This window comes from Lagopus muta, chromosome 1 (genome assembly GCF_023343835.1).
Source record: "Lagopus muta isolate bLagMut1 chromosome 1, bLagMut1 primary, whole genome shotgun sequence".
In the NCBI taxonomy this organism is placed as follows: Eukaryota; Metazoa; Chordata; class Aves; order Galliformes; family Phasianidae; genus Lagopus; species Lagopus muta.
This window is the reverse complement of record NC_064433.1, coordinates 35,396,925-35,422,134: the sequence shown is the minus strand read 5'-3', so window position 1 is coordinate 35,422,134 and position 25,210 is coordinate 35,396,925. Positions and strand designations below refer to the sequence as shown.

At 39.7% G+C, this 25,210-nt stretch overlaps 1 protein-coding gene across 1 annotated transcript in view; it reads left to right on the top strand.

Annotated features, from left to right (window-relative positions):
- Positions 1-25,210, top strand: part of PTPRR (protein tyrosine phosphatase receptor type R) — a 145,040-nt gene that overhangs the window by 90,512 nt on the left and 29,318 nt on the right. Inside the window, exon 7 of the mRNA XM_048941154.1 lies at positions 19,748-19,934. Coding sequence (XP_048797111.1) covers positions 19,748-19,934 — 187 coding nt within the window. The remainder of the gene's footprint in view (positions 1-19,747; positions 19,935-25,210) is intronic.

The following is a 25,210-nucleotide window of genomic DNA, read 5'->3' as shown; positions in this document are numbered from 1 at the left end:
TTGAGGACTCTCGGAGCTGAGCCGTAATTCTGATTCACTTGGAACGGTGGGATTTCAGTGACAGATTTTATCAATGGCTGTATGAACCACACTGAGTTTTCCACAAGTAAAAGATGCTGAAAGGCAAATCTGTCATAAAAAGTGGAGTCATATCACAAAATAAGGAATGGGGGAAGGAAGCAAATCAGTTTTGATGCTTGCTCTCATTTCAACTCTCATTTATATGTAGGATTCCAGATCCTAGATATAAAGCGCATAGTGTGGGATGTGAGAGAGAAAACTACAGGAAATAGGTTGTATTATTGTCCTCTGAAATAAGCAGCTATTACTGTGGGCTGATCCTGGGCATCCCCTCCAGATCATAGCTACAGCTTGGGAGCCCCCATTCAGTAGAGATATCAGCCCTGATACTGTTTTTTGCCAGCATGACAAGCTCTTGACAGACTTATATGGGTATGGGGACTTTTTGATGAAGTCAGCACTGAATTTCCTTTGACCAAGTGACTTCACAAGAGGTCCTAAGCCATAGTTTCTGACTAAGTCCCCATTTTGAGTTCTGAAGTGTGACCCATGGTTATAAAACAACTCTTACAATCCAGACCTGAGAAAACTGTCTCGCTTCAGTGAGAATCAGTGCACTGTTGGCCACACGGGAGTGAGTCGGGAGCAGTGCCCAGCCAGCTAGAAGCAGTCTGGCAGCTGTGTCTGAGTGATGGGGCAGAAAGGCCAGACACTGCCTGTCTCTCAAGTTCTACATGCAGAATTATTACCATGCATTCAAGAAGCACAACAACTGCCCCTCTGAACCTTTCCATTTTTAATATGGATCACATTAGCTGGTGCAGATGCAGACAAACTGTTAATCGAGAACTGTCCATGCCCTATCAAAATGTTTTTGGGAGATTGCCCGGCTTCTTAAAAAGCATTTTGCTTCTGAACACTGGAGCTAAGTCTTTGAACTTTTTTTTTCCCCTGCATATCTCTCTGAAAAGGCTCTTTTACTCATTTATACAACATTTTCCCAGTATATTATTTAACGTTTGCATTATTAAATGTAGGGTGCCACGGCTGATTTTTGTGCGCCACGTACTCTGGTGCCTGGTGCCTTGATTAATGCAGCTGTAAAAGCAGCTAATTCCTCGGGCTTGCAATAGCTTCGTATGTCTAGAACCCGGCACGGGCCTAGCAGTGCCGTAGGTTTGCTCTCGGACGCTATTGAGCGGCTAGGACCTGGTTCTCAACCAGATTCACAGCCCATCACCATGTCCTGGGGCTGCCAGGGCCTCAAAGCTGCCGAGAGTCAGACACCGGGCCGGGCGGTGGAGAGGCGCTGGGTTTGGCCGGGGGAAGAGCGACATCTAGAGCGGGCGGGAGGCTGCTGCGCTGCGCTGCGCTGCCTGCATACAGCTTTGAGTTCCCTGCAGAGCTGAGAATATCCCAAGTTGGAAGGGACCCACAAAGGTCATTGAGTCCAACTCAAACCCAGCTCTATGTCTGAGAACGGTATTCAAACACTCCTTGAACTCCGACAGCTTGGGGCCGTGCCCACTGCTCTGGGGAGCCTGTTCCGTGCCATTGCTCTGCAGTGAAGAACCTTAACCCCCTAATGCGCCCCCGTGCCATCCCCTCTGGCCCTGTCACTGTCACCATTGGAACCAGATGGTCTTTACCGTTCCTTCCAACCTAAGGCACATTCTGTCGTTCTGTGATTCTATCCATTTCTGAGGGACTGCTCTGCAGCCTCTCATCCCCCAGTCTGTACTTACATCCAGGGTTGCCCCCTCCCAGGTTCAGAAACTGGGTAAAGTTCAGTAAATTCTAAATAGCTGGTGGTGGATTGGCAAGTATTTTTTAGTCCAGCTTTGGCTGTAGATCTGATTGCACATATATATATGTATACATACGTATATATATATATATACATGTGTGTGTATATATATATATATAGATATATATATATATAATTTTTTTTCCCCCAGCAGAGTAAGGCTTTATTTTATTCAGGTGGGTGGCCCAAAATTCTTGTTGAGATGAATGGTTCCAGCCAAAATCAGAGTTTGGTGATGTGGGATGTGATATTTTTGACATGTCAGGCTTTGAAAGTTCCTAGTACAAGCAGTGAGTTGTTAAAACACAAGCATGATGGGGATATAAAGAAGTTACCACACCAGCACAGTGTTCACTTTTTTTACAGATGTATTTACTTTTTCCTCAGACACTGATGCTGTTTTTTAGTTCTGGTATTATTTTTGACTAGGACAACTGTATTTCAAACTAGTGTACATCATTCTGTTTTGTTCAGATAATTTAGTTATTATCTAGCATGCAAAAGTACATGGAAGAAAAGAGACTGTGGAAAATATCTGCTCTATTGTGTATACTAAAAAACCACAAACGGTGCTTTGGAAAGTATTCCAAAGCGTTTGTATCCCTTCCTGGCTACAGAGACCTAATACTGTGTCTGTTAAATCTAAATAATCAATGGGAAAGATCACAGCAGTGTTTTCTTGATCTGTTACAAATTCGATAGGAAATGATTCTGTCTATAAGGGACAGCTCATCACGCTCACGTGTCTGGATGCTAGAGGCATGCAGGACTAGTTTGCGGCATCTAGTGATAATCAAGAGACATCAGAAAGAGAATGGGCAGAAGAAAAATCATCTAAACCAATGCCAATTATGATGTCCCACAAACAGCGCTAAATCTTGGCTTGAACCTTGATTATGAGAGATCTGTACATGGTGCTGTTTCTCCCTACAAAGCAGAGCAGTACTATAAAAGCCTATGGCACAGGCTGTAAGCAGTCAGTAAGATGTCCCTTATCATCTGGAAGATGCCCATGAGTTGACAGTTCTTGTCCAGTTCAAATAAATACTCAATAGACATACAATAAGAATAGCTACTTGTAAGTATGATGAAATATAGGTTAAAATGATGTGTCTTGCAAAGCTAATAAATGGTCACTTCTGTCTGCTTCCTTATGGTATAAGAATGACAGAAAAGCAGTAAAGTTTTAAATAACTTAAATAAATAATAATGTGCTCAGATTGCCCATACTAGTCTATGGAACTGTCTGCCAAAAGGTAAGATTTAAATCAGGAATGTATTATCAACGGGTACTCATACATGTCCATGCATAAAGGTAATGAGAACAGTGGTTGTTCTCTATCTTCCCTTGGCATCCTTCCTCAGAAACATCTACTATTTGACACCTATACAGAGAAATTGTGGACAATTTGGACTTGGAGGAAAATGCCTGTGTTAATACTGATAGTTGTTCTCCTCTCGTACGAAGGTTGCTCCAAAAGTAATTCCTCCTGTTTTATTACGTTGGCCCACAACATCAAAGGTGGATGGATTTTGATGGTACAGCAGTAGAGGTTGAACCTTCTCACCAACATTCTGTTACATGTTGTTGCCGTGTGACAGATGGCAGTATAGGGGCCATCTGACACAATGGCATCTGACATGGGAGTGCATATGATGCAGAGGTATGGAAAAGAATTCCTCCATGTGGAAAAAATTGCAGCCATTTACATTCTTTGACTTTTGCACAATGTTTATGGACACCGAAGAGAAGCTGTGAGCACAATGAAAGTTGGGTTGCATGGGCAACATTTTCCTAGCAATGAAACTGTTGTAGCAGTTGTGAAACTTTGGCTCACCTCCACTGGTGCATGTTTTGTTGTGACAAGCATGGCATGCAGGCTCTTGTTCATCACCGGCAAAAGTACAAAGCTTATGGCACTGGCTATGTTGAAAAATAGTTCTTTTTTTGTAGCTGGGAATTTGTTCTATCAAATTGTGTTATTGTGCTCTTTGGTGTAGTTTCCATGGAGGCATTACTTCCAGAATGCTTTGTGGTTATTCTGCATAGGCACACAAACTGAACTATTTTTCTAGCCACATATACAATTTTTGCTCCCTATCAATTGCCATCCAGCTGATAAATACCATGGATGTCAAGTACTAACTGTAATATTTATTATCCTGATGTTAGAAAAGCAATATGTTAAAATGATTAGTTATATTAATGCCACTGCATGCAAAACAATTCAACTTAGTAAGATGTGTTGGAGACAGTAAAAAACCTGATGTATTCTTCGTTTCATTCCTATATAGGCACCTGCATCTCAGGGTATCAGTGTTCAACCAAATCTCTACTCTAATAGATGAGGGAAAATTCCAACAATTATCTCTGTTTCTGTTCTGATATTTATATCACCGAGCTCTGTTGGTGCTGCAAATATAATTATGGCATTGCTGATCTGCTATCTTGATATAAAACTCGCTATTGTGAATAATCATTTAAAGTAGTACACAGATGGTAGCACCTTGCAGCCTAAGGACTGTAAACATGCCAGTTTTTGTAGTTTATGACACAAGCATGGGAACTTAATATATTTACAGGAAGGGACATTGAATTTCCTGGCTAAAATATACTAGGTTTGCATAGATTTGGAGGATAAATTTACCCTATTGTGTGGAGCTGAATATGCTTTCTGTGTTCTTAATTTAAATCCTAGGATTGTTTTCAGGAAAATGTCAGCGCAATTGTTCAAAGCACAGCTATCTGCCAACACAAAAGTAAAAGCTGGAGAATGATTTTACACTGATCCCTTATTAGAAGGAATTTGGAAAGCACCAGGGACCAGCAAAGGGAGTTTGAGGTAGGAGGTAGAATGCTTGTACTCCAGCCCTGTGTCTCTGCCACCAGCTTACTGGAGCGCTTTGAATACGCTGCACAGATCTCCTGTGCTGGGTACAGGCTGTTGGGCCCACATGACCATCTGAAAGGGTGCAGCAAGAAGATGCCCTGAATCTAAAGAGCAGTGAGAGAACTATGTGCTATTGTTGGTGCATGATATTTCAAGAGAGTAAAGGGAAAGTTACAGAAGGAGCTAAGAAAAGCATTTCTCTAATAATTCAGCAGACCTCTCAACTACATTCTGTCCAGGTGTGTAAGATGGACTAACAAATTCAATACATCCAGAAGCATTTACTAGCACTGAGGCCAATAGAAGAGGTTAGTTGTCACTATGCTGCCAAAGTCCCTTTACCTCTAAAAGGGAGGGGCCTGGATGCTGACTGCCTACCAGGAATGGTTGGTGCATGTGCTTATTCCCAAACAATGCCAGGGAATTAATTGCCATGGAGCAATCTTGTTGGCAAAGGCTAAAAGCAAGCCAAGGGTAAGGCTTGAAATTCAACAGTATTGATTATAAAGTAACAGTGCCTTGGACTGTTCCCTGGCACTGCTTAATTGTTTTTTGTTGATGTGATGCGCACACCAAGAAGTGTATATCTGGTGTTGCAGCTCACATGATGGGAGCAGTCCTCAGTGTGCCTTCTAGTAACCCTTCTTTCAGCTTGGGTCTCCCCACAGCTCAGCACTGTCCTTCTTCCCCAGGGACCACTGAGGCCATACCAGCTAGCTGAAAGCTGCAGTGTGCCTGGGTAAGGGCAGGAGTTCTGCACTGCACTGTTGAGAGAACTAATCTGAGTGGTGGGGAATGTGATACGGGATCCAGGTATGAGGATCTTCTGATCAGTAGTTGGGAGGTAAAAGGTCTCATTTAAGATATGAATTCATGACTAGATACAGAACTATGTGCTTTACATCCAGCTTGCAGTGGTATAACATTTCTGTTAGTGCAAGGTCTCCCTGAAAGCTTTCTGCAGACACTGGACCCCTGAATCACACAAATGTCTGTTCAGCCAAGTTCATTGTAGACCTCCTTGCTTATCTGCAGTGTAGGAAAAGGGCAGGAATGTGAATTGTCCTGTTTCTGAAGGGGAAGTGAACTCAGGCAACAGCCTAACAAAGACCTTTTAAATACCATGCTTTAACTGTTTGACTCCTGGCTGCTTTAGAAGGTTTTTTGGTTGAAGTTAGAGCTCTTTGAAGCAATAGTCTCTGGGAGTTAATGATCTAAATAAGTAGATGCAAATAACTTATGTGCCAGTCCCCAAACATACACCCACAATCCATTTCCCCGTGTCTCTAGCATCTCCTGCAAATTACTTCGAGTTACCATGGGTAGATGGTACATTGCCTCTCCTAGCTCCATCTACACCTAGTCAACTCCAAATTGTCTCACATTCCTTTTTATTTTTTCTCTTGCAAAGAGCTAAAAATTCTTCAAAGCACTTAACATTCATTTCTGGGAGGGAATAATTCGGACAAACTAGCCTACATTTATTCAGAAAAAATATTCTGGTGTCACTTCATAGTCCTCTCAGATGCAGGGAAACACTGCATTCAGAATGCAGCTCATGCCTATACTTGGTTTTGCTTTTTCCATCCCGTGAGCTTTAGTCAGGAATTTTATAATAATTTTATTGTATTCCCAGGTCTCTTATCTTGCGTTTATTCTTGTTACTCCAGTTGCTACTGGTTTTAGCTTGTACACAGGAAACCACAATGCCAATCAGTGTTGTTCCCAAGGTGACAGGAAACCCTCTTTGGTCGGATGTTGATTGTGCTTGTCTTTACTGCTCCACCCATCGCATTTTCTTCCTTTTTGGCTTAAGTTAAGACAAGTTAATCAGTGGCCGCCATCTGGTAGACAGTTTTGGTGGCTTTGCAGTGATTTGTCCAGTTGATTTTTTGAAAAGTAGCACACAGCACAAGAAACTGAAGGGAAATGTCTATGTTAATACTGAAATGCTTCGGGAGGCCTAGGATCACACAGGTCATTGTTGCCCTGGGCGTGCAGTAATTTGAGCTGCGTGAGTAATTCCTTTGTCTTGTCCACCAGCAGGCTTGGGTTTTTAAGCACTGTTTGGCCAAACAGCTAAACCAAAGGCTGCGCTTTTCAGTGATTGACTTCTTTGGCTCTGCTTTGCTTCGGTAGCCACCCATCACAGTAAGGGCTTCTGAGTCTAATGTGTAGGCAGAGCGGGACAGCTGGAAAAGTGAGGATGCAAATTAGCTGGATTTGATTGTTCCGAATAGCTCAGCCCCTAGCAGGTTGTGTCCAACAAATATACCACTCTTTTTTGCATGGGCAGTTTGGAAATACAGTGCTGAGGACTAAGAGAGTGAGGAGAGCATCAGTTGCATTGTAAGAGTCAGACTACTGTATTGCACAGGGTGAGCTGTATTGCAGTTCATGAGTCCTTGACTAGATCCCAACAGGTGCTGATTTCAGGAAAATGAACAACCAGTGCAGAAAGGAGCATCCACACCAGATATACAAAGTTTTTATGTTTGCAGTTAAGGTTTATTTTTCACATTTGGTGACTTTTTTTATGGTCTCCTTGAATGCTGCCATTAATGTCTGAAAAAGGATTTTGCCTCAAATTAAGGCAGAAATATTCACCTTTTATGTTGTTTTGCACTGTATGTCTCATTGATCATGCAATTCCTCTTGTCCAGGTGTTCTGCAGAACTGCTTAAAGTTGAATTTACCTCAGTTGCCCTTAATTTAAAACATTAGGAACAGACAAAGAACACCAGCTGAAGAAAGAAAAGTAAAACATCAAAACATCTCCAAAAATGAAATATGAAATAAATAAGTACGTCTCTGACTCGCAGGAAGCCATATACTGGACAATAGTTACTAAGCATCCAGCTTACATAGTAGCCATCAGTTAATATTCCACGCCATGACTCTCTTATTTGACTGCAGTCATAATTCATTTTATTTCTGTGCCTTGTCAGAAAAACACTTGCAAATGATGGCAGTTGAATAATTACAGTGCTTATTTTTGGAAAAAGCCAGTCTTGAAAATTCAGCAGAGATCTCCTACACAGTCAGAATCGCTATGTACAGAAAGCTTAACATCATTTGCTAGCAGAAATGTCACTTGTTTGCAAACACACCTTTCCTCAAATAACACTGCTATAGGTCAGGCTATTTCTGTTCCTCAGCTCTTGTGGTAAATTCTCTTAGCATTTATATTAGTGTAGCACCTGAATTCCTCAGTCACATATCAGGATCTGTTTGTGCAAGAGTCTTTATACATATAGAGATTAAATGACTCTCTATTAAAAAACAAAAACAAAAACAAAAAAACAACAACCAACCCTGAAAATCTAAATATAAGGCAAGGTAATAGATGTGTACAGGCAGTCAGGCATGCCTCAGGAAACAGAGAAGCAGTACTACAATAGCATACATGAGGATGCCTGAAGTATGCTGTGAGAATGGCTTAGCTCAGGAAACATTTCCTATAAGTGGTAGCTGATACCATATGACATTGACATTTCAGCCCAGTTCTTGGTAGAGTTGTTTGTCTGCCTTGGTTCCATCACATCCAAGCTGATGCATCCATTTGCTTTGACTTTGAACGTTAGCTTTGTATGACCAACATATTTCAGAAGCTCTTTTTATTGTTTTCATGCTAAGGCAAATGAGACATTAATTGGTTAAGTGACTAATCCAAGGTAATCATGCAAACCAGTCTCCCATCTTCATAAAATACCCAAACTCTTGAACTCTTCATTCTGTCCTCTAGCCAATTGAATCTGTAAGAAGCTCTGACAGTGATATCTCTTTCTGGGAACAGGGACTTCCCTTTTGTGCCCTGTTAAAGAATGTGCTTTTGATGCTTAACAAACAGAGGACATTGTTGTTATTAATTTATGGTAGCTATAATTATCTCTGTTTTGTTAATACTGCATCTTGATAACAGGAGCAAAACAGAACACAGCAACTTCAAATGACTGCTCAAATATGTGATAGGCATCAGAAGGGGAAGTGCTGTATATAATTCCCACACAGAAAAATGTCGTTAAGCACAGTATTTCTCTAGGGAACTCCGTCTCAGTGCTTCGGGATGGCCAACGGCAGCTCCCTGCAAAGCCATGCTGCCAATGAGAGTTGGAGTCAGTGAGGGCAGCAGGCAGCAGAGCCTGCCCCTCTGTCCCTTGGGAAACTCTATCTCTCTTCTCTGAGATGTCTCAAATCCTTCCTGAGTTGTAGCAAATTCCACTGGAGGATGTTCGTACAGTCTAAAGACTTTCAGTTCCTTTCCCTGTGTTTGATAGTGGCCATAACAGTGTGGTCTTACAACAAATAAAGGAAAACAATTGAGGCTGCAGCAAAGTACTGGATAGCTAGTAAATTCAATTTGCATGGTGTTGTTTCACTTTATACCCTATTAGCTTGTTTTGCCTCAGTGGATTTGTAGGGGTATCTGCAAAGAGAATTTAGCCTTCAGAGCACACTACATAGTAGGTTTGTGAAAGAAGAAGGCGTTGTGAAAATCAGAAAGCTGGTCTTGTAATTAATCCCAAGGGTAATCCTTCAGCTACAGAGAATGCATTTGCAATTTGCTGATAAGATTAGAATGAAATAAATATTTTCTGCTTTGTCACAAGGATTTTCCCCGGTGTGGATGGCCTAAACTCTACTCCGGTCACTATGTGTAGTGTTTGCTATTGCCCAGTCAAATCCTCCATGCTACAGAGCTCATGGTCCTGGGATATTGCAGGGGTCATAAAGTGAGCAAAGATTGCTGTCTAAAGGGAAAATCTTGGAAGAGAAGCCACTACACACAAAGTTGTGCAATCAGTGCTTTGTTCTGTTTGTTCCTAAGCTACAGATAGCTAGGAGCTGGAGGACATACTGACAGAAGGTATCAGCGTTAATTAAGTAATTGGTAATTCTTGCTTACTTTGCTGGTGTCCTTTTCCTAAACCTCCTCTTTGTGGCTATTTGAAAACGGGATACAAGTTAACCTTTGATCTGACATAGTACCCCGACTTCATGCCTCCCTGCCATATATGTTAATGTGACACATGCTGCATCATTAGCTATATGGAGCCCTGCCTGTTGAGTATTTAGGGTGACAGATTTGGGGTGGAGACTGGGGCAAGGAGAGCAGTTCAATTTTCTTTCAAATATAACTTCTCCCTTCTCTTTATTTCATTACTCGATGTGTGTTTAGAGTAATACTGCTTTTATCAGACTCCTTACATTTCCCTTCTCTATTCAAATTAATTGAAGTGAATTTATATCAAACACTGTTAGGATTTTTGAGGCCAGGAATTCTTAGCTAATAGAGAACTATGAATAAGAAGCAATTATAATTATTTCACTCTGAAGTTTCCAGCATATACTAGTTCACTGAGGTAGTTTATGTGGAAGAGTAGATCCAAGAAGCCTTTGCTCAGACCTGTGCCTATATCTCTGGGCACAGGTAGAGATATGTTTCCCTTGTCTATATCTCAGCCTATGCATTCATCTGTAGGAACATCTCCGATATAGGTGAGCAGTAGGCATGGCCGAAGCCACCATATGCAAGTTACAGGACCTGCTGAGCTCTATAGAAAGAAATTCCAAGCCATTTACCTGTCTTCTTCTCAACTGCTGCTTAGGCCTTAATGGGACTATACAGCTTGACAGTGCAACTTAAAAAGATGTATTTTATTCCTAGAGATAAAAGATAAAGCCTTCAAGATAAAGTAAGCCCTGGTATTGGACACTTACAGCTGTCTTTTGATAGCACTCAAGCATTGCTCCATTTCAAATTGCAAAGTGAAGCGGATATCCTAAACCTCATTTTCAAAAGGAATCCAGGTAATTGGTGCATTACTGTTTGAGCAAGCATTCCCATAGCTGGAAACTAATAAAGAAAAGTGAAGTGAATCAAGAAGAAAATACCAAGAATAGAGAAAGGTTTACATATTTAAACAGGAGAGCTGAATGTACGTTTCTGGCTCCTGTCTTTGAGATCCTAAATCCTATCAATTTTGCAGATTAGCTTAGGCACATGAGTCATTCTGGAAATGGGACTGTGTCTTCCAAAGTGTATGAGCTAAAAGGATTTCTGGTCTGTACAGCCAGCCTGAGATACTTGGCCCACCGTGTCACTGAATGGAGAGATTGCATCAGCTGCCTTCAGGAGCAAGGGACACTGTCCATAGATGGCGCAGCTTTGTTGAAGAACGCTGTGGGCCTGCAGGTTTTACATATGTCAGGAACTGCTGTCGTTCAGTAATTTCTACAGAGTGCACTAACAATTCATTTGTCTGCTTAGAAATCTTCTCTGTGACACTTGCAGTCATTTAAAGATAATGAAGACCAAGTCAAATAAACAAGGAGTGTGCTTTTTCATTATCTTAAGGTTGACAGGGTGTAGTAAACGCCTCTTTTCCCAGATGTTCCTTCCTGTCTTTCCCAAATGGCAAATGCACCAGGAAAGAACTCATTGTACTGATTAGTTTTCAAGTAACAATAAAAAAATATTTTTTTCTTACTGATACTGTATAAAGAACTCTCTTTGCTCATTTACATGAAGAATATTTCTATCCATCTCTTTTTCCAGAGCAGCTAGTTTTCTGAGAAGTGTATTGCAGTACATTAATATATTAACAGATTATTTTCTTGCTTGTTTGGATTTAAGGATTGCATATTTTATTCCTTAAAGGAGCAGCAGGTTAGAAGTAGAAATTGTGCTCATGAGGTTAATTAATATAGAACACATGATGCTAAATTCATGGTTATTGAGATTACTTCTGTTTTATTAAAACAAAAATCATCTAAGCTAAGGTGTGCAGTCTTAAAAAATTACCTCCCCCAAAGCGCCTGCTGTAGTGTTGCATCTCTTCATTCTCATTTATCAGATCCCTTCTCTTAGATGGGCCAGATAGGTAGTTCTTTGCACACTGCAGGCAAACACTCTTATCAATCTATAGTGCTTAGCACAGAAGTGAGCCTTGTGTGTGCTGGGAGAAGCAGTTGGACTGCAGCTACCCAGGAGATCGAAGTTGGAAATTATAGAATTTATTTTTTTTTAATTGTTAAGATTAAAGATACAGCAGACAGAATATGTGAGGTTTTTTTTTAACATTTCTTGATGGTTTTCCTTGTGCGTTATCTGAACTCTTTAACTTGAGCTTTTGTTTTATCTTTGCATCCTTATCAACTGAATGTTTTTTACTCTCCATTCACTTTTCTATTTCCCTGTTCTTTCAATCACTTTTGTTTATACTCATTATAGCTTGGTTTAAATTAGCATGTGTATTAATTGGAGACAGAACAGGTAGGTTAAGCCTGTATGCTTGTGCAGTGAGGCCTCCAGTGTGAAATAGAACAACTGTTATAGAATAGAACTGCAATGCAAGAAGCGAATAGTAGTAATAAACATGACTGCATTCAATTAAAGCTCTACCATCTAAAGCATAAATCAGAAAACATTTATTCGGTGCTCAGAACAAACAACTCAAATGAGCACAACAAATTAGCATCTTCATTTATTTTTGGTTTTGAACATTTAACTCAGTTTTTACCCGTGCTAAAAAGCTTGTGTATGTGAGAATGAGTCTGAAATATAGCTTTGCGTTACCATTCAAATTTTATTGGAGAGAGGAGTCTGCGTGACAAAATGCAATTTGATCATTGAAATAATCTACAGGAAAAAATGGGAGCTTGTATAAGCTTTGAATTTTTGAACAGTCAGTTCCCGTAGCAGAGCAGCATAGCCTTATCGAGGGCAGAACAGGAGTGAATTGGCAGTACATTAGAAAGCATGATTAAAAGAGAGAAAGTTGAAACTACTCTCATGTCAGCTGTTTTCCTCCACAGGATATTGAGCCATTCCTGTCCTAACCAGATACTGATTGCTTAAAACTTAGTCCAGAAGTACTTGTCAAAACCATTTCCGTAGTTCATTTTGACATGCTGAGCTCTGAGTAGATCCTGAGAATTGTTTGCAATTTAGTGTTAGAGGTATTGGCCTGCTCTTGCTCATGGCTCTGGAAATAAGATCAGACCTTCTGGAGGGTGAAGCGCCTTCATTTTCCAGAGAAGCTATTGAAACGTTATAGCTGAGGCTCCTGATCTGTGCCTGTGGACTCACAGAGGGCTAGAGGATGCTGCCAGGAGCTGCCATAAGGTTTCTTGAGTCTAGGAGACGGCAGTGGGGTGGAAGCCTTCTTTCCCACTAGCTGTATATCCTCTTCTTTCAGAATGCACACTATCTGTTCCAAACCCCTTCCTCAGAGTAGGGGGCAAGAAGCATCAATTGTTCACATGCAAATAAGTGTAAAAAAGAATAGCATAACACTAGAATACTATGAAGAGAACCATGTGATAGAGTAAACATGAGCAGAAATGGCAAATCTTCCTACCAGAAAATGCCTAGGATCAGTGTACCCCAACCAGTTGCATCTCTTATAGTGCTGAGCTTAAATGTCCTCTAGCTATGGCTTTTTGGTGATAGGTATTAGCCCCAGTGTTATATCCAGTGTACTTCTTTTTACCATAAGTGAGTTATTCTGGTAGGTAACATGGGGTCTCCCACATAAGTGGCTGCAGGATTTATCCCAGATGCATGTAGAAGTGCTGTAAACATCAGTAATGTCAACTGAATAGTGAAGCATGCTTGTGGAAACATCAGACTAGTATCTACTTATCCATCCAGTATCTCCTCTCCAGCAAAAGGGAATCAGAGCCAAAAAAAGATTAATGTGTAAGAACTGCAAAATCCATTTTATTTGGAACTGAGGCTGGAAGCCATAAAAAAAAGAGAAGTCCATAGGCAGGAGAGGAGCTCTGTAGGTACTCTCTGGTGTTTTAAGAATGGCATGGGATGTCAGGACTGGGAGGATGATCAGTTTTTAACCATCTGCTCACCAAAGTGCAGAAGATGGAAATGTGTTCATTATTTATTTTTATACATAGTCAATTTGCTGCAAAATAACCAAATATGAACTGCGTGGAATAGGTCCTTTTAGGTATCAGGCTGCATTGATTGGTCATGATGCATATTACCCTTTAATGCAACATAAATCAGTCATTTTATATTCATACAGGCTTTCTATCAAAATTAGTTTGTATTCTTGTGTTGTTTTTAAGTAAATGATTGACATCATTGATAATGAATCTTAAAATCAATTGAAGAGAACTTGCCTTTAGAGAAGAAAACTTGTGACAAATGATTTCAAAATGATTTCAGGTGAATTGAGAAATGATGAAGATTTAGGGAACTTTGAGTTTTAGTCCTGCTTCTAACACTAATTCTTGCTTCCCCTCATTAGTTCATTGATTGCAGCTTCTGAGTCTTTAGCACTTCACTCTGTGTGATGTGAGCTTGATTTGTTTAGAAGTGTTGAGAACCCCAGGTCTGAGTCATTTCCTAACAGTTGCAGCACTTATACAAGTGAAGGCTAAACAGAACCCCAAAATATTAGCAGGCAAATGAGAGATCAGTAGGGAACTTGAGTTTTCATCATAGACCTACAAAGTATAAAATTGGTATAGCAATGTTTCATAAAGCACCTAGCAGTGTAAAAATAAAAAGTGCGTTGCATGCTCTATGTGCAGTGTTTATTATTTGGATGACATTCATATAGTTGCACAATGATTTTTTATTCACTATTTTCTCAAACTTATGCTGAATATACTGATTGACTTTTGGTGAAAGCAGGAGTAAATTAGAGGATAATTACATTAGTGGAATTTGCATATTATCATAATCTGTTTTTCTTTTCTGTCAGAATATTCATTAATATGTGTTGCATCATAACAGAAAACTGAAACTCTCAAGCTTGGCAATTCCACAAAAAATGTAGACCTAGAAAAAGTGATTATTTGCTTTTACAGTTTGGGTTGCTAGTAAAGGGAGTTTTACCACATGCTTAGAAGACTTGCTTGAAATATATGCTGATGAGCAGGAAAAATCTAGAGATTACCATACCAATTAATGTAACCACAGTGTCATTCACACTGCTTTCCCTAAGCATCCATTAATGTGACCAGTACAAAGTGTTGCATATTTCACACTATCAAGTATAGAGAAAGTAACATTTGTGAAAAATGCATAAACTATTCTTATGCTTATTAGATGTAATTATTTAACCGCACTGCGAATATTACTTTAACATTTATCCAATTATATTTTGCTTCAAATGAGAGTCATCACTTGGTCTTCTGACGACTGACTACAATGGACATTGTGTATCTGGATTTGCAAAGAAATGTCTCAGTTTTATGTTAGAAGGTCTATGTTACTGTTTGCCCAAGGCTAATAGGAAATGGCAGTATATTCAGTCCTTTTCAAAGATTTTTTAACCTCTACGTATTTCCTCTCATGCTTTTTTTTTTTTTAAACACAGGATCTGATTTTTCTTGATGAAGTCAATGGGAGTTATTCAGTACTCTCTTTTTATTTATTTTATCTCAAAATACAGTATTACTAGCAAAAACAACATTATGTACTTTTCTGATTTGCTGAGCTTTTCACATCCCTACCCCACAACAGCCTCGTTTATCCATCTGTTCATCTGCATGACCCTTTTCTCTTAGAAATTTTGAAGATCAGCAGGAAAGCTGGGTCCTATAGTTTTTCAATTGCCTAATTTTGTGAATTTAAATTTGTTTTCCTATGAATTATTCTACTGAAACATGAAACTAGACAAGCAAGACGATTCTGGCACTCGAAAAGGCATCAGTAAGGCAGTAAGGATGGAAACCATGTGCCTAACTGTGATTCTTCAGTGCAGTTACAGCCCACCTAAATGCTCACTGGGTACCCCTGCAATATCTGAGCACCAGGACCCACATATAGACCAGAGGAATACCACAGAAATCAAACTCATGGGGGAACGGTGGTGGTTTCCCTGCCATAAAACAGAGAGAGAAGCTCTGCTGAGCATCCCTGCACACAGAGGATCTCTGGGCATGAAGCAGCTCCCTCCCTAGCAGCCACAGCCAGCACTACTCTTCCCACTCGTTAATGGCTTCCTTCCACCCGGGGCTGACATAGGCCTGCCTTCGGCCTCAGGGGCGCAGCGGTGGGGCGAGGAGGGCATGCGGGGCGGAAGCACCTCCTGTGCCTGCAATGGCGGGGTCGAAGGGCAATGGCTGCTGATGGGCTGCAGCCCTGCCACTCATCCCAGCACTGGGAGGCACCAGGCCCGCTAGGGACTGGGAATCTGGGCGTTGTGTTTTTCGAGAGTGCTGAATAAACATGAAAAGGTGTATTTAAAGAAGTTGTCCAGCTTAAATAATCAACTGGGAAAAATTGCGTCGGGTAATTGGATTGTCATAATCACCAACCATGGCTTAATTTTAGGGTCATGGAAAACCTGGAAATGACCTTGCTAATGATTAATAGGCTTTAGTAACCTGGCAGCCCCATGCGGTGGACAGGTGGAGCTTCCTTTGGAGAGTTCTGAAACAAACAAAACATTGCATTTTTTTTTTTACCTTACTCCTAATAAAGTCTGCATCAATAAATGTACCATTAAAAATCCTCCAGCGGATTCTCATCAGTGGGCTTGTTCCTATTGCCCTATTGAAAAGAGGGCCATGGGTATGTAGTAGGCCCCCCTCTGAGGTACTAGACAATACACAGACACAAGTGGTTTCCTGATTGCACTTATTCACATACCCAGTAATGATGTGGCTGTCCCAGCTGACGAAGTGTCGGAAGATTTAGTCTCAAGCCGACTTTAATGAGATGTTGTCACGAATGTTTACAGATTCCTTACATGATGCACATCGCCGCCAAGACAGAACTTGAGGTGTTCCAGAGCAAGGGACTCTACTTACAGAGGAACAAATCAATTTTCTCTAATTGGCCTGGGCTATTAACACAGGGCACAGAAAATAAAGCTATTTATAGAGGATTGTGACATAGAATTGAAAATATTTGGAAATAAGGGGAAAAAATAAGCATGTGCCTTCTTCTTCACTGTAGTTTGCAAGGGAAGGATGTAGTTAGGGTGTTTAGAGGGACCCAAGAAAAATTAGTTGTCTGACTAGCAGTGTCAGTGATCCCATTGATCTATTGTGCGTTCTCTCCAATAGCACAAGAAAAGGAAGACACACTGCTTAACATGCTTTCTACTCTTCTTTCCAGAAAGTGACCAATTTAACTATGAGAAGAACATAGAGAATCCAAGAGGCCAGAGCAGAATCTGAGACTACAAGCATCTTACTCTAGAACATAAAGAATATGTTGAGTTCATGCCCTCCCATGTCTTTCATCATCATGTCCTGTTTTCAGCTCTGTCCATCAGTATGGTCTAGAACTCAATAGTCGATATGATTAATATTAATCTTGGCAATAGTTACCTAGTGTAAACATTCTTAAAAGCTTTTTATTAACTTAGGCATTCTTGTTGAAAGTGTTGAGTTGCCCATTTTTGTGGAAGAATTACCTTCACAGCTATTGTCCATCCCATGCCTTCAAATGGTATTTCTAACAAGGTTGCAGTCCTTTAGGTAGTTATTTTCTGTCCTCTGCTCAGTATTTATTCTGTATATAGATTTCAATGTGTTAAATATGTAGCTAAAACTACATTTTCTTTTCAGACTAAGTTATTTGACTCTCAACACTGGTATTCATCAATAATCCCCATAAATGGTAAAAGCTATAAACTCAAAGTTATAATTAGACCAGGTATATTTTCTGTCGTTGTTAGAAAGGAAATAGCCTTTTTGCCAAGACTGTCAGTTATAACAATGTAAAAGCCAAAGAAAATATTAACATTTTCACTGCACTTTGTTGTTAAACAATGAAAATACTTTTCCTCTATACTGGGAAATCTCAGTAGACTCTTCCAGAAGTATGGCTGGATCTCAATTGCTACCCGCTTCTCAACCAAAGATAGTCTGAACATTTTGGATTCATTTCACACCTTTTCTGTAGTTTTATGGCTCATTTTCAAAAGATCTGTTCTGTGATAGAAGCCCTCAGAACCACCTGTTTGAGGGACAGCCCTTTCCTGTGGAATAAATTGCTAGTCATGCTCAGAAGAGATGCTTAAGCAAGATGGTTTTTATGAGAATGTAGTCTAACAGGATGTTTTCCTTGACGAATGTCTGAAGGACTGGCTATCCTACAGACAGGAATGGTCCCTCAGGATGTGGCTCAGGTACATGAGCCAGGACTAGCCTGCAGAGAGCAGCCACCATATGGGACCTCTGTGTGATAGAGTAAAATCACACATCATATAACAGCTGCTCATAATTTCTGCTCAATATGCTCCTTCAGCCCTGCATTCCATCTAGGTGAATTAGTAGAATCCTGCCCCTCCATCTTCCCTCTGCCAATAAAAGTTGTCCCTGTCTAACCCACGAGGCGGCCAGCTGTCTGCAACCACTTCTGCTCCGTCTTGCCTCTCTCCCACCACAGCTTCTGTTGCTGACTCACTGTAACCATCTGCGTGCTTGGACAGCACATTTCTTGCTGTCACCCACTCATCATTTATGCTGAAATAGGCTCATGGACACTATGGCACTATCTGAGATTCACTAGTTCCATCAGGTGGTCTATTTTCCTGGCAACTGTAGTTTTGTGTTTTGCTAAGTGTCAGGTGGGTGGCTGAAATCATTACTATTCATGCAGAATGACATGATAGAAATGGTTTAATTTAAAACAAAGTTACTAAGGGATCTGTTGACATGTGTGACAAAGAGGGAAGGTATCAAAGCTGTGTCAGAACAAAACAAAGTGTTCTATTAGTATGATTACAACCAGAGAAGAAAGCAATAAACCCTCAGAGTATACTTATTCTGGTGACGTAAAAAAGATTTGAAAATAGAACTGCAACACATCATGATGTTCAGTCACAACATCAGAAAAGAACAAATAATTTACGTAAATATGTGTACATTCAAGTATCTTTAGGCCACCCATGGATAACAAGAGGAGAGTAACAGGCAACTGCGAACACAACTTTTGCTGCACACTAAGGGAAAGCATTCCCCCAGTAATGATAACAGTTGCCTCACTGATTATGATTCTGCCTGTGTGGTATCTATAATAATATATGCCAATATGCATTACAGTCAAGGGGATAAAACTTGTGTTGTGACATCTCTGTGTTCACACTGCTGCTTGATGTTAGAGACATGTTTACACTGAGCAGGGTATCTGTAGCCCAGTTCAGAGATAGCTGGCTAACTCATAGCCTTCACAGTACCAATTTCTGATTAGTAAATACAGTAATTCTGATAAAGTCCTAAAGATGTGCATTTAGTCATCACAGTTAAAAGAGCATGGATTTATCACCATCAGTATGCCTCAAGTTAAGGACTGAGTAGGTAACTTTTGATTAATGAGTTGAAACTAGGAAAAACGTTTCTTTACATGTGATTTGGAGAAAGCAACAAAAAGGTTAGCAGTCATATGCTTTATTTGTATTTCCACAGCTCAAAGATATTTTCCCCTATTTTTTCTGAATAAGTGCTCTAAGTCTGTGACCATTCCTTCTTCTGTGGTTCAGTGCTGTTTTTGCCTCTCACTTGTCACTTACCTCACCCATGACACTGTCCATTAACTTAGAGTCCATGATGTTGGCACCTCCTTTCCACTTATTCTTCTGATTTTATCATTTTCCCCCTCCACGTTTTATATTTAATTTGAGTAGATACTTAAAGATGCAGCTGACATCCATGAATTTATTTCCAGCTTGTTATACATACATGCTACAAATACATTCCCTTTTCTTTCTGTGAAACATTTCTTTCTTACTAACATACCACTTGCATATTTGGCACACAGAAAGATTAAGTAGCATACCAGAAACATTTTCCTCATTTAAGAACAGTCTGAAGTTCCTCCACAGCAGACTGTTTTTGAAGAGTCAGTTGTTGGATTCAAGATGTAGGATGAGCTGTAAAATCTTGATTTTCTGGCCACCCAGTGTCCCAGTGAAACCAATCTTTTCATACATCTAAATATCCCAGTGACTACACAGACTACACAGTCAGAGACAGCTGCATGAGCATGGGATTTACAGTACATTCTACTTTTAAAATAACTTTTAATTATTTTCTAATGCAGGCGAGGATCCAATGTCTCTCTAACTTTGGATATGAGTAGTTTGGGAAGTATTGAGCCTTTTGTTGCTGTGCCGACTCCACGAGAAAAAGTGGCCATGGAATACCTGCAGTCAGCTGGCCGCGTCCTCACAAGGCAGCAGCTTCGAGATGCAGTTGCATGTTCTCATTTACTTCAAACAGAATTCATGGTGAGTTTAACAACAAGCTTTACATGAGGATTTTGCGATGACTGGCACAACAGAAACTGTAGAAAAAGAGTAATTGGGCAACATTTTAATATCAAGGTGCAAATTATTTCTGAAGGGAGGATTAGGTTGTTCCAAGGTGGTGTTTTACGTTTAGAAATCTGAACTCAACTGTAATAAATAAATAACTCGTAGATAACTGTTATCTATAGCCATAGACAACACAGATTCCTGTTCTGTTCATGGGTGGGATGAAAGTTGCATTAGTGCTGTGGTACTAACATCCAGCAGTAACACTGTGACAGCTTCAGAGAGATCATAAGGATGTGGTGACAGAAAACACAGTAATAATTGGAGAATTTGTTCATCCCCATGTAATCACCTGTTAGTAATGTTTATAATTCAAAGACTAAACTTTTAGTTACTGCAAATGACATTTTTGGAGCAAACACAGACACCATAAAAAGAGAAGCAGCTCCCGAGTCAGACTAACATGTCCTTAGCAAATACTCCATAGTATGGGCCTAATATACTCAAGACCAAAAAAAAAAAAAAAACCCCAAAAAACAACCAGAAAAGACTCTTATAAGTGTATTTAGTATATTTTAAAAGGTAGGAAGGAATGTACAACAAAGACAGTGATCAGGATGAAACAAATCACAGCAGGAAAACTGACTCATGGAAAACACGTTATTAACATTACTTGACGAATACTTGAAAAAAGACCAGTACTGCAAAAGAGACAGATTAAAAAGTTTATCAGATATAAGGAGATAATGTTTACAAAGGAAATAGAACTGAGTGTAAACAGAAGCCGGCTGAATGTGAAAGCTGAATAAGGCAGGTCAAAAAAAAAGTTTTGAATTTACAGAAAACCTCATAGCTTTATTTTTAAATAGATCAAAAGCACAAAATTAAATGGAGAGTACAAGTATCAATAGAAGATCAAAGGAATAAAAAAAAGACTTGGAGAAGGTGAGGCAATAGGAGAAGAGTGTTTATGTCGTTTACATCTGTGGTCAACCATAGAAGAATGTGTGGAATTTCATACTTGTGTGGCAGAAGTAGATTAAAATAGATCACAAAAGGGTCTGTCTGATATTAAAGTGTTAATGGAACAGAACAGATCAATAAAGTGAATAAAAGGTAATCACTGGAATAAGCTGGTATTCACCCAGGAGCCCTGGAGGATTTCATGTATGCAATTACTGATGTATTAACAGGGCAGATATAGCTTAGCACTTGGGTCCCAGTATCCGAGGAGACAAAAAAACAAAAGTAACAAGTCCTTCTTCAGAAGGGCTCCAGAAGAGATCCAAATAGCTATAGATCTGTAAATCTGATGTATGTGTCAGAGAAACAGCAAAGAATTATGATAGAGAAAGATGCCAATGGATATATGAGCAAATGCAGTACAGTGGGGAAGAAACAATGCAGTGTTTGCAACATAGGAAGGATTTGTAGGAGATATAGATGCTTCTTAGAGTAAAAGAAGGTCATCACCGGAATCTCAGAGACATCTACTTTGGAGCTGAAACTGACCAAGATGCTCAAAAGCCATCTGGAAAAGGGGTTAAATAGTAAGGTGATAAAGTTTGATGATGATATTCTGTTATGAATGGTAGTAAAATCAGAAACTGACTTCAAAGAAGTTCCAGAAGGATTAAATGAGTGTGGCAAAGTAAATGAAATTCAGGGTTGATAAATAAAACATTATGCATTCAGGGGGAAATCGTTCTCCATACTTCAGTGGGTTCTGAAATACAAGGCTGACTCGTGATAAAGGAAGTAAAGAATAAAATAGAAAACATCTTTACAATGGTGGAAAAATTATAACGGTCACAAATGCAAGCTGTTCTGATTACTCCATCCCAAAGCACATGAACAAGTATGGCAAATATCATCACAGGCTAGAGCAGCTTCTGTATCAAGAGCTATTAAATAGACTCAGTCAAGGACTCCTGACTAGGAAAGCAGTTCTAATGGAAGCCTATAAAACCATCAGTATTGAGAAAGTAAACAAGGATGAATATTCATTGTGTTTTTTGCTAAAAGAACACTCTGGGGTGGCCAGTTCAAAACAAAGAAAGGCTCATACCATTGTTACAGTTCTCTCAGAAAGCTTGCTATCAGAGGGTGCAAGATCTGCCAAACCAAACTGTAGTGGAAATGCTAAGTCATGGCTTGAAGCAGTGACTGAGTACCTGGTAGGAAGGCAGGGCTAAACCAGGGACAGTGCACCTGAGTGACTGGAAGGGGAAGACTGGAAGACTGTGACTGACTGACACAGGTCTAACAAAGACATAGAAGGCTTTCAATTCTTATTAAAAGTCTGAGGATGTGAGTCGGTGAAATAAATGATGAGTTTCATCTAAGACTAGTTTTCAATATGAATGATTGCATCCCTATGAAACAGTCCAGCTTTTTTTTTTTTTTTTCTCTCTTTTAAAGAGACGAGCTTTAGTGTGAAAGTCATTTGCTTTGGAAAAATAAATCGCTAAGTTGTTTTACTAGCAACTGGTTAGCCTGCACATGGAAAAAATTCTAAGCATCCAACATTCTTTTACCACCATTTATATCGTCCATTTTCTGTCATTCTGTGGCTTAGGCTGGAAGGTTTGGAGAAACAATTTTTTCATGTTTTAAGTTCCCGTGTCTCTATGAACTGTATCCTAACAAGCTGGCCTATTCATAGAATCTCATGTACCCAGATCCACTCACACAACATCCCTGCTTGGTTTTGGATCAACTGATACTCATATTTTATCCTTCTTTCAGTAGGACACAATGCAACTTTGGCCATTCCATATCTCCAGAGAATTATATTGAAGATCACGATTTTTCTGTTCCAGTCTTAGATTTTTTTTGAACGTCTTTTAAGATGAGGCTGCTGTACACTGTCTGTCTAATGTCTTCCTGGCTACAGATAATAGCTTTAGTAGAAATGTTAAGCATATAAAGAACACAATATATAACCCTCACTCATTCTGCTCAGTCAGCTTGTTTTAAGTAGCTAAGAAAATACAACAAGAAAGTCTTTTTGAGACTAAAATTACCATTTCCCATGAAAACAGTCCAACTGTGCTGAAAATTGAGGAATGATGTTCGAAGTTTTCAATGGAAAACTGAAAGATGATATCTTTTGAGTTACACTTGGTTTAAAGAATTATTTTAATTACCATTATAGAGGGGTATTAGTTCTACTTTTTAATTGTCAGTACCAAATGTTCAAAATATTTTTGCACAATATTTATTAAGACAAAAATGCTATTTTCTTCTGTTTGTTTTTTTTTTTTTTTTTTGGTTGTTGGGTTGTTGTTTTTTTGTTTGTTTGTTTTCTTTTTGGTTAGCAGAAAGTTTGGATATTTTTACTCAAATACCTGATTTGCAATGAAGAAGAAACATAAATTATCCAGCAAGTATCTGCTTAGTAGCTTACTACTACTTACAAGAACTTCAGAACTTGGTGATGGAACGGAGAAATTTCAGTTCTTGAAACACTGGAATTTCAGAAAGGGCAGTTTTGTATGGGAAAGAGTGAGATAGTTGAATCTGTAAAACTTGGCTCTCATCAAAAAGGAGGTATGAATATAGCAAATCCTTAACTGGATTGCCTCCATTTTCCTAAATTTTGCCAAATTTTCTGGAATGCTCTCAGAGACCCAAGACCATATCTGTTTATGTGCATGAATAGATGTAGCATTTGAGAAGCCAAACATGAACCAAAATTCCTGTTATTAGAACATTATCACCCCGATAGGTGGAGGAGCTCAAGAACAAAAGCCTACGTGCATATGAATTTATAGTTACACGAGTGCAACAGCCTTCAGCTTATAAATTTCTATTTTAAAATATCATACATTTATGTAAAACAGCTTGATGTGCATTGTCTAGTTACCTACAGATTTTGTGTGCTTATTCACACAAAATTCATGCGTTTTGCAATCAGCTGGGTTTATCTATCCCCCCACTAGCAGGATGGTTTCCTCATCAACTCCTGAATTTTATTCTGGAATAAGTGACCTATCTGTGGCTGAGATCCATAGTGCACTGGCAGATTTCTGTCTGTGCCCTTGGCCTCATAAGTACTTAATACTGGGAGGAGCCCACTGACTACAGAGTGTTTACAGGATGTAAGTAATTAATATTATTAATTGACATTGTTGGCCAAAGAAATGCATTCCTGTTTTCAGCTTGCTAGCATTTCTCCATCTGTCAGTAACTGGCCAAACTAATGAACTATTTTAAAATTCCAAGAGGCATCAACAAGTAGACATCTAGGTGACTGGAAAAGCCCCACTGACAATAATCACTTGTGCAGGCCCTTCCTCACATCTTTTTTCTAGACTCTTCAGATAACCAGCATAGATTCTGTTAGACAGAAGCTTAACGTATTGCCCTCTCTTGTTGTTCAGTCCAGCAATAAAATCTTTCAGAAGCAGAGCACCAGTGATGTTAACACTGAGTTTACTGGACCAGTGAGTCTCAGCCACTAGGTGAGTGCAAGGTGCTCACAACCCATACTAGTTGGCACCCTTCAGAGCCCAAGGGTCAAGGAGAAGATCCTCATACAGGTGACTACTGGGAAGAGGATAGACATGGGTACAAAAGGGGAAAGGAAGTGAGTATGAAGGAAGGGGCATCAGAAGTAGGACAGGGAAGAGATGGTTTGACCTGGAGGAGTTAGATGAGATTTATGCAGGAGTGGAGCTTTACAACTAAGATCCTACCCTTAGCACAGGCATCGCATGGATGGCAGTGCAGGGAAATGGAACTGAATCTGCAACAAAAAGAGATTTTAGCAGCATGGTTTTTACTAGTCTGAAAAAAGAGGCAGAGACTCATTCTGTTGAGAACTCAGTAGAAGAGCAAGGAAGAGATCTAGAAAGAAACAGAGCCATGTCCCTGTTTGTCTCACAAAAGCACACAGGAGCCATGTGTCTGAAGAATGGTGGCCATGCATTTGATCTTTGCTAACGTCCTGGTCAGGTCTTGGTCTCTGGATTTAGAAACTGGCTGATTTTGGAGGAAAATATTTGAGTAAATTTTCCAGTGGTGCAAGTCAAAAGAAGTCCACACTGTACAGAGTAAGAATGTACCTTTTGTGCCTCCTCAAGTTCCTCGTGTCTGCAAGAGGCAATTATGTAATATGCCACTATCTCTTTGGATAAATTTCCCAGGCTAATAACAGAATTCTGAAATCTCCAGAAATTACTGTTACGTATTAATTTAACAAAGATCATGTTCCATCTTACGCTAAGATAATTTAAACAGCACTG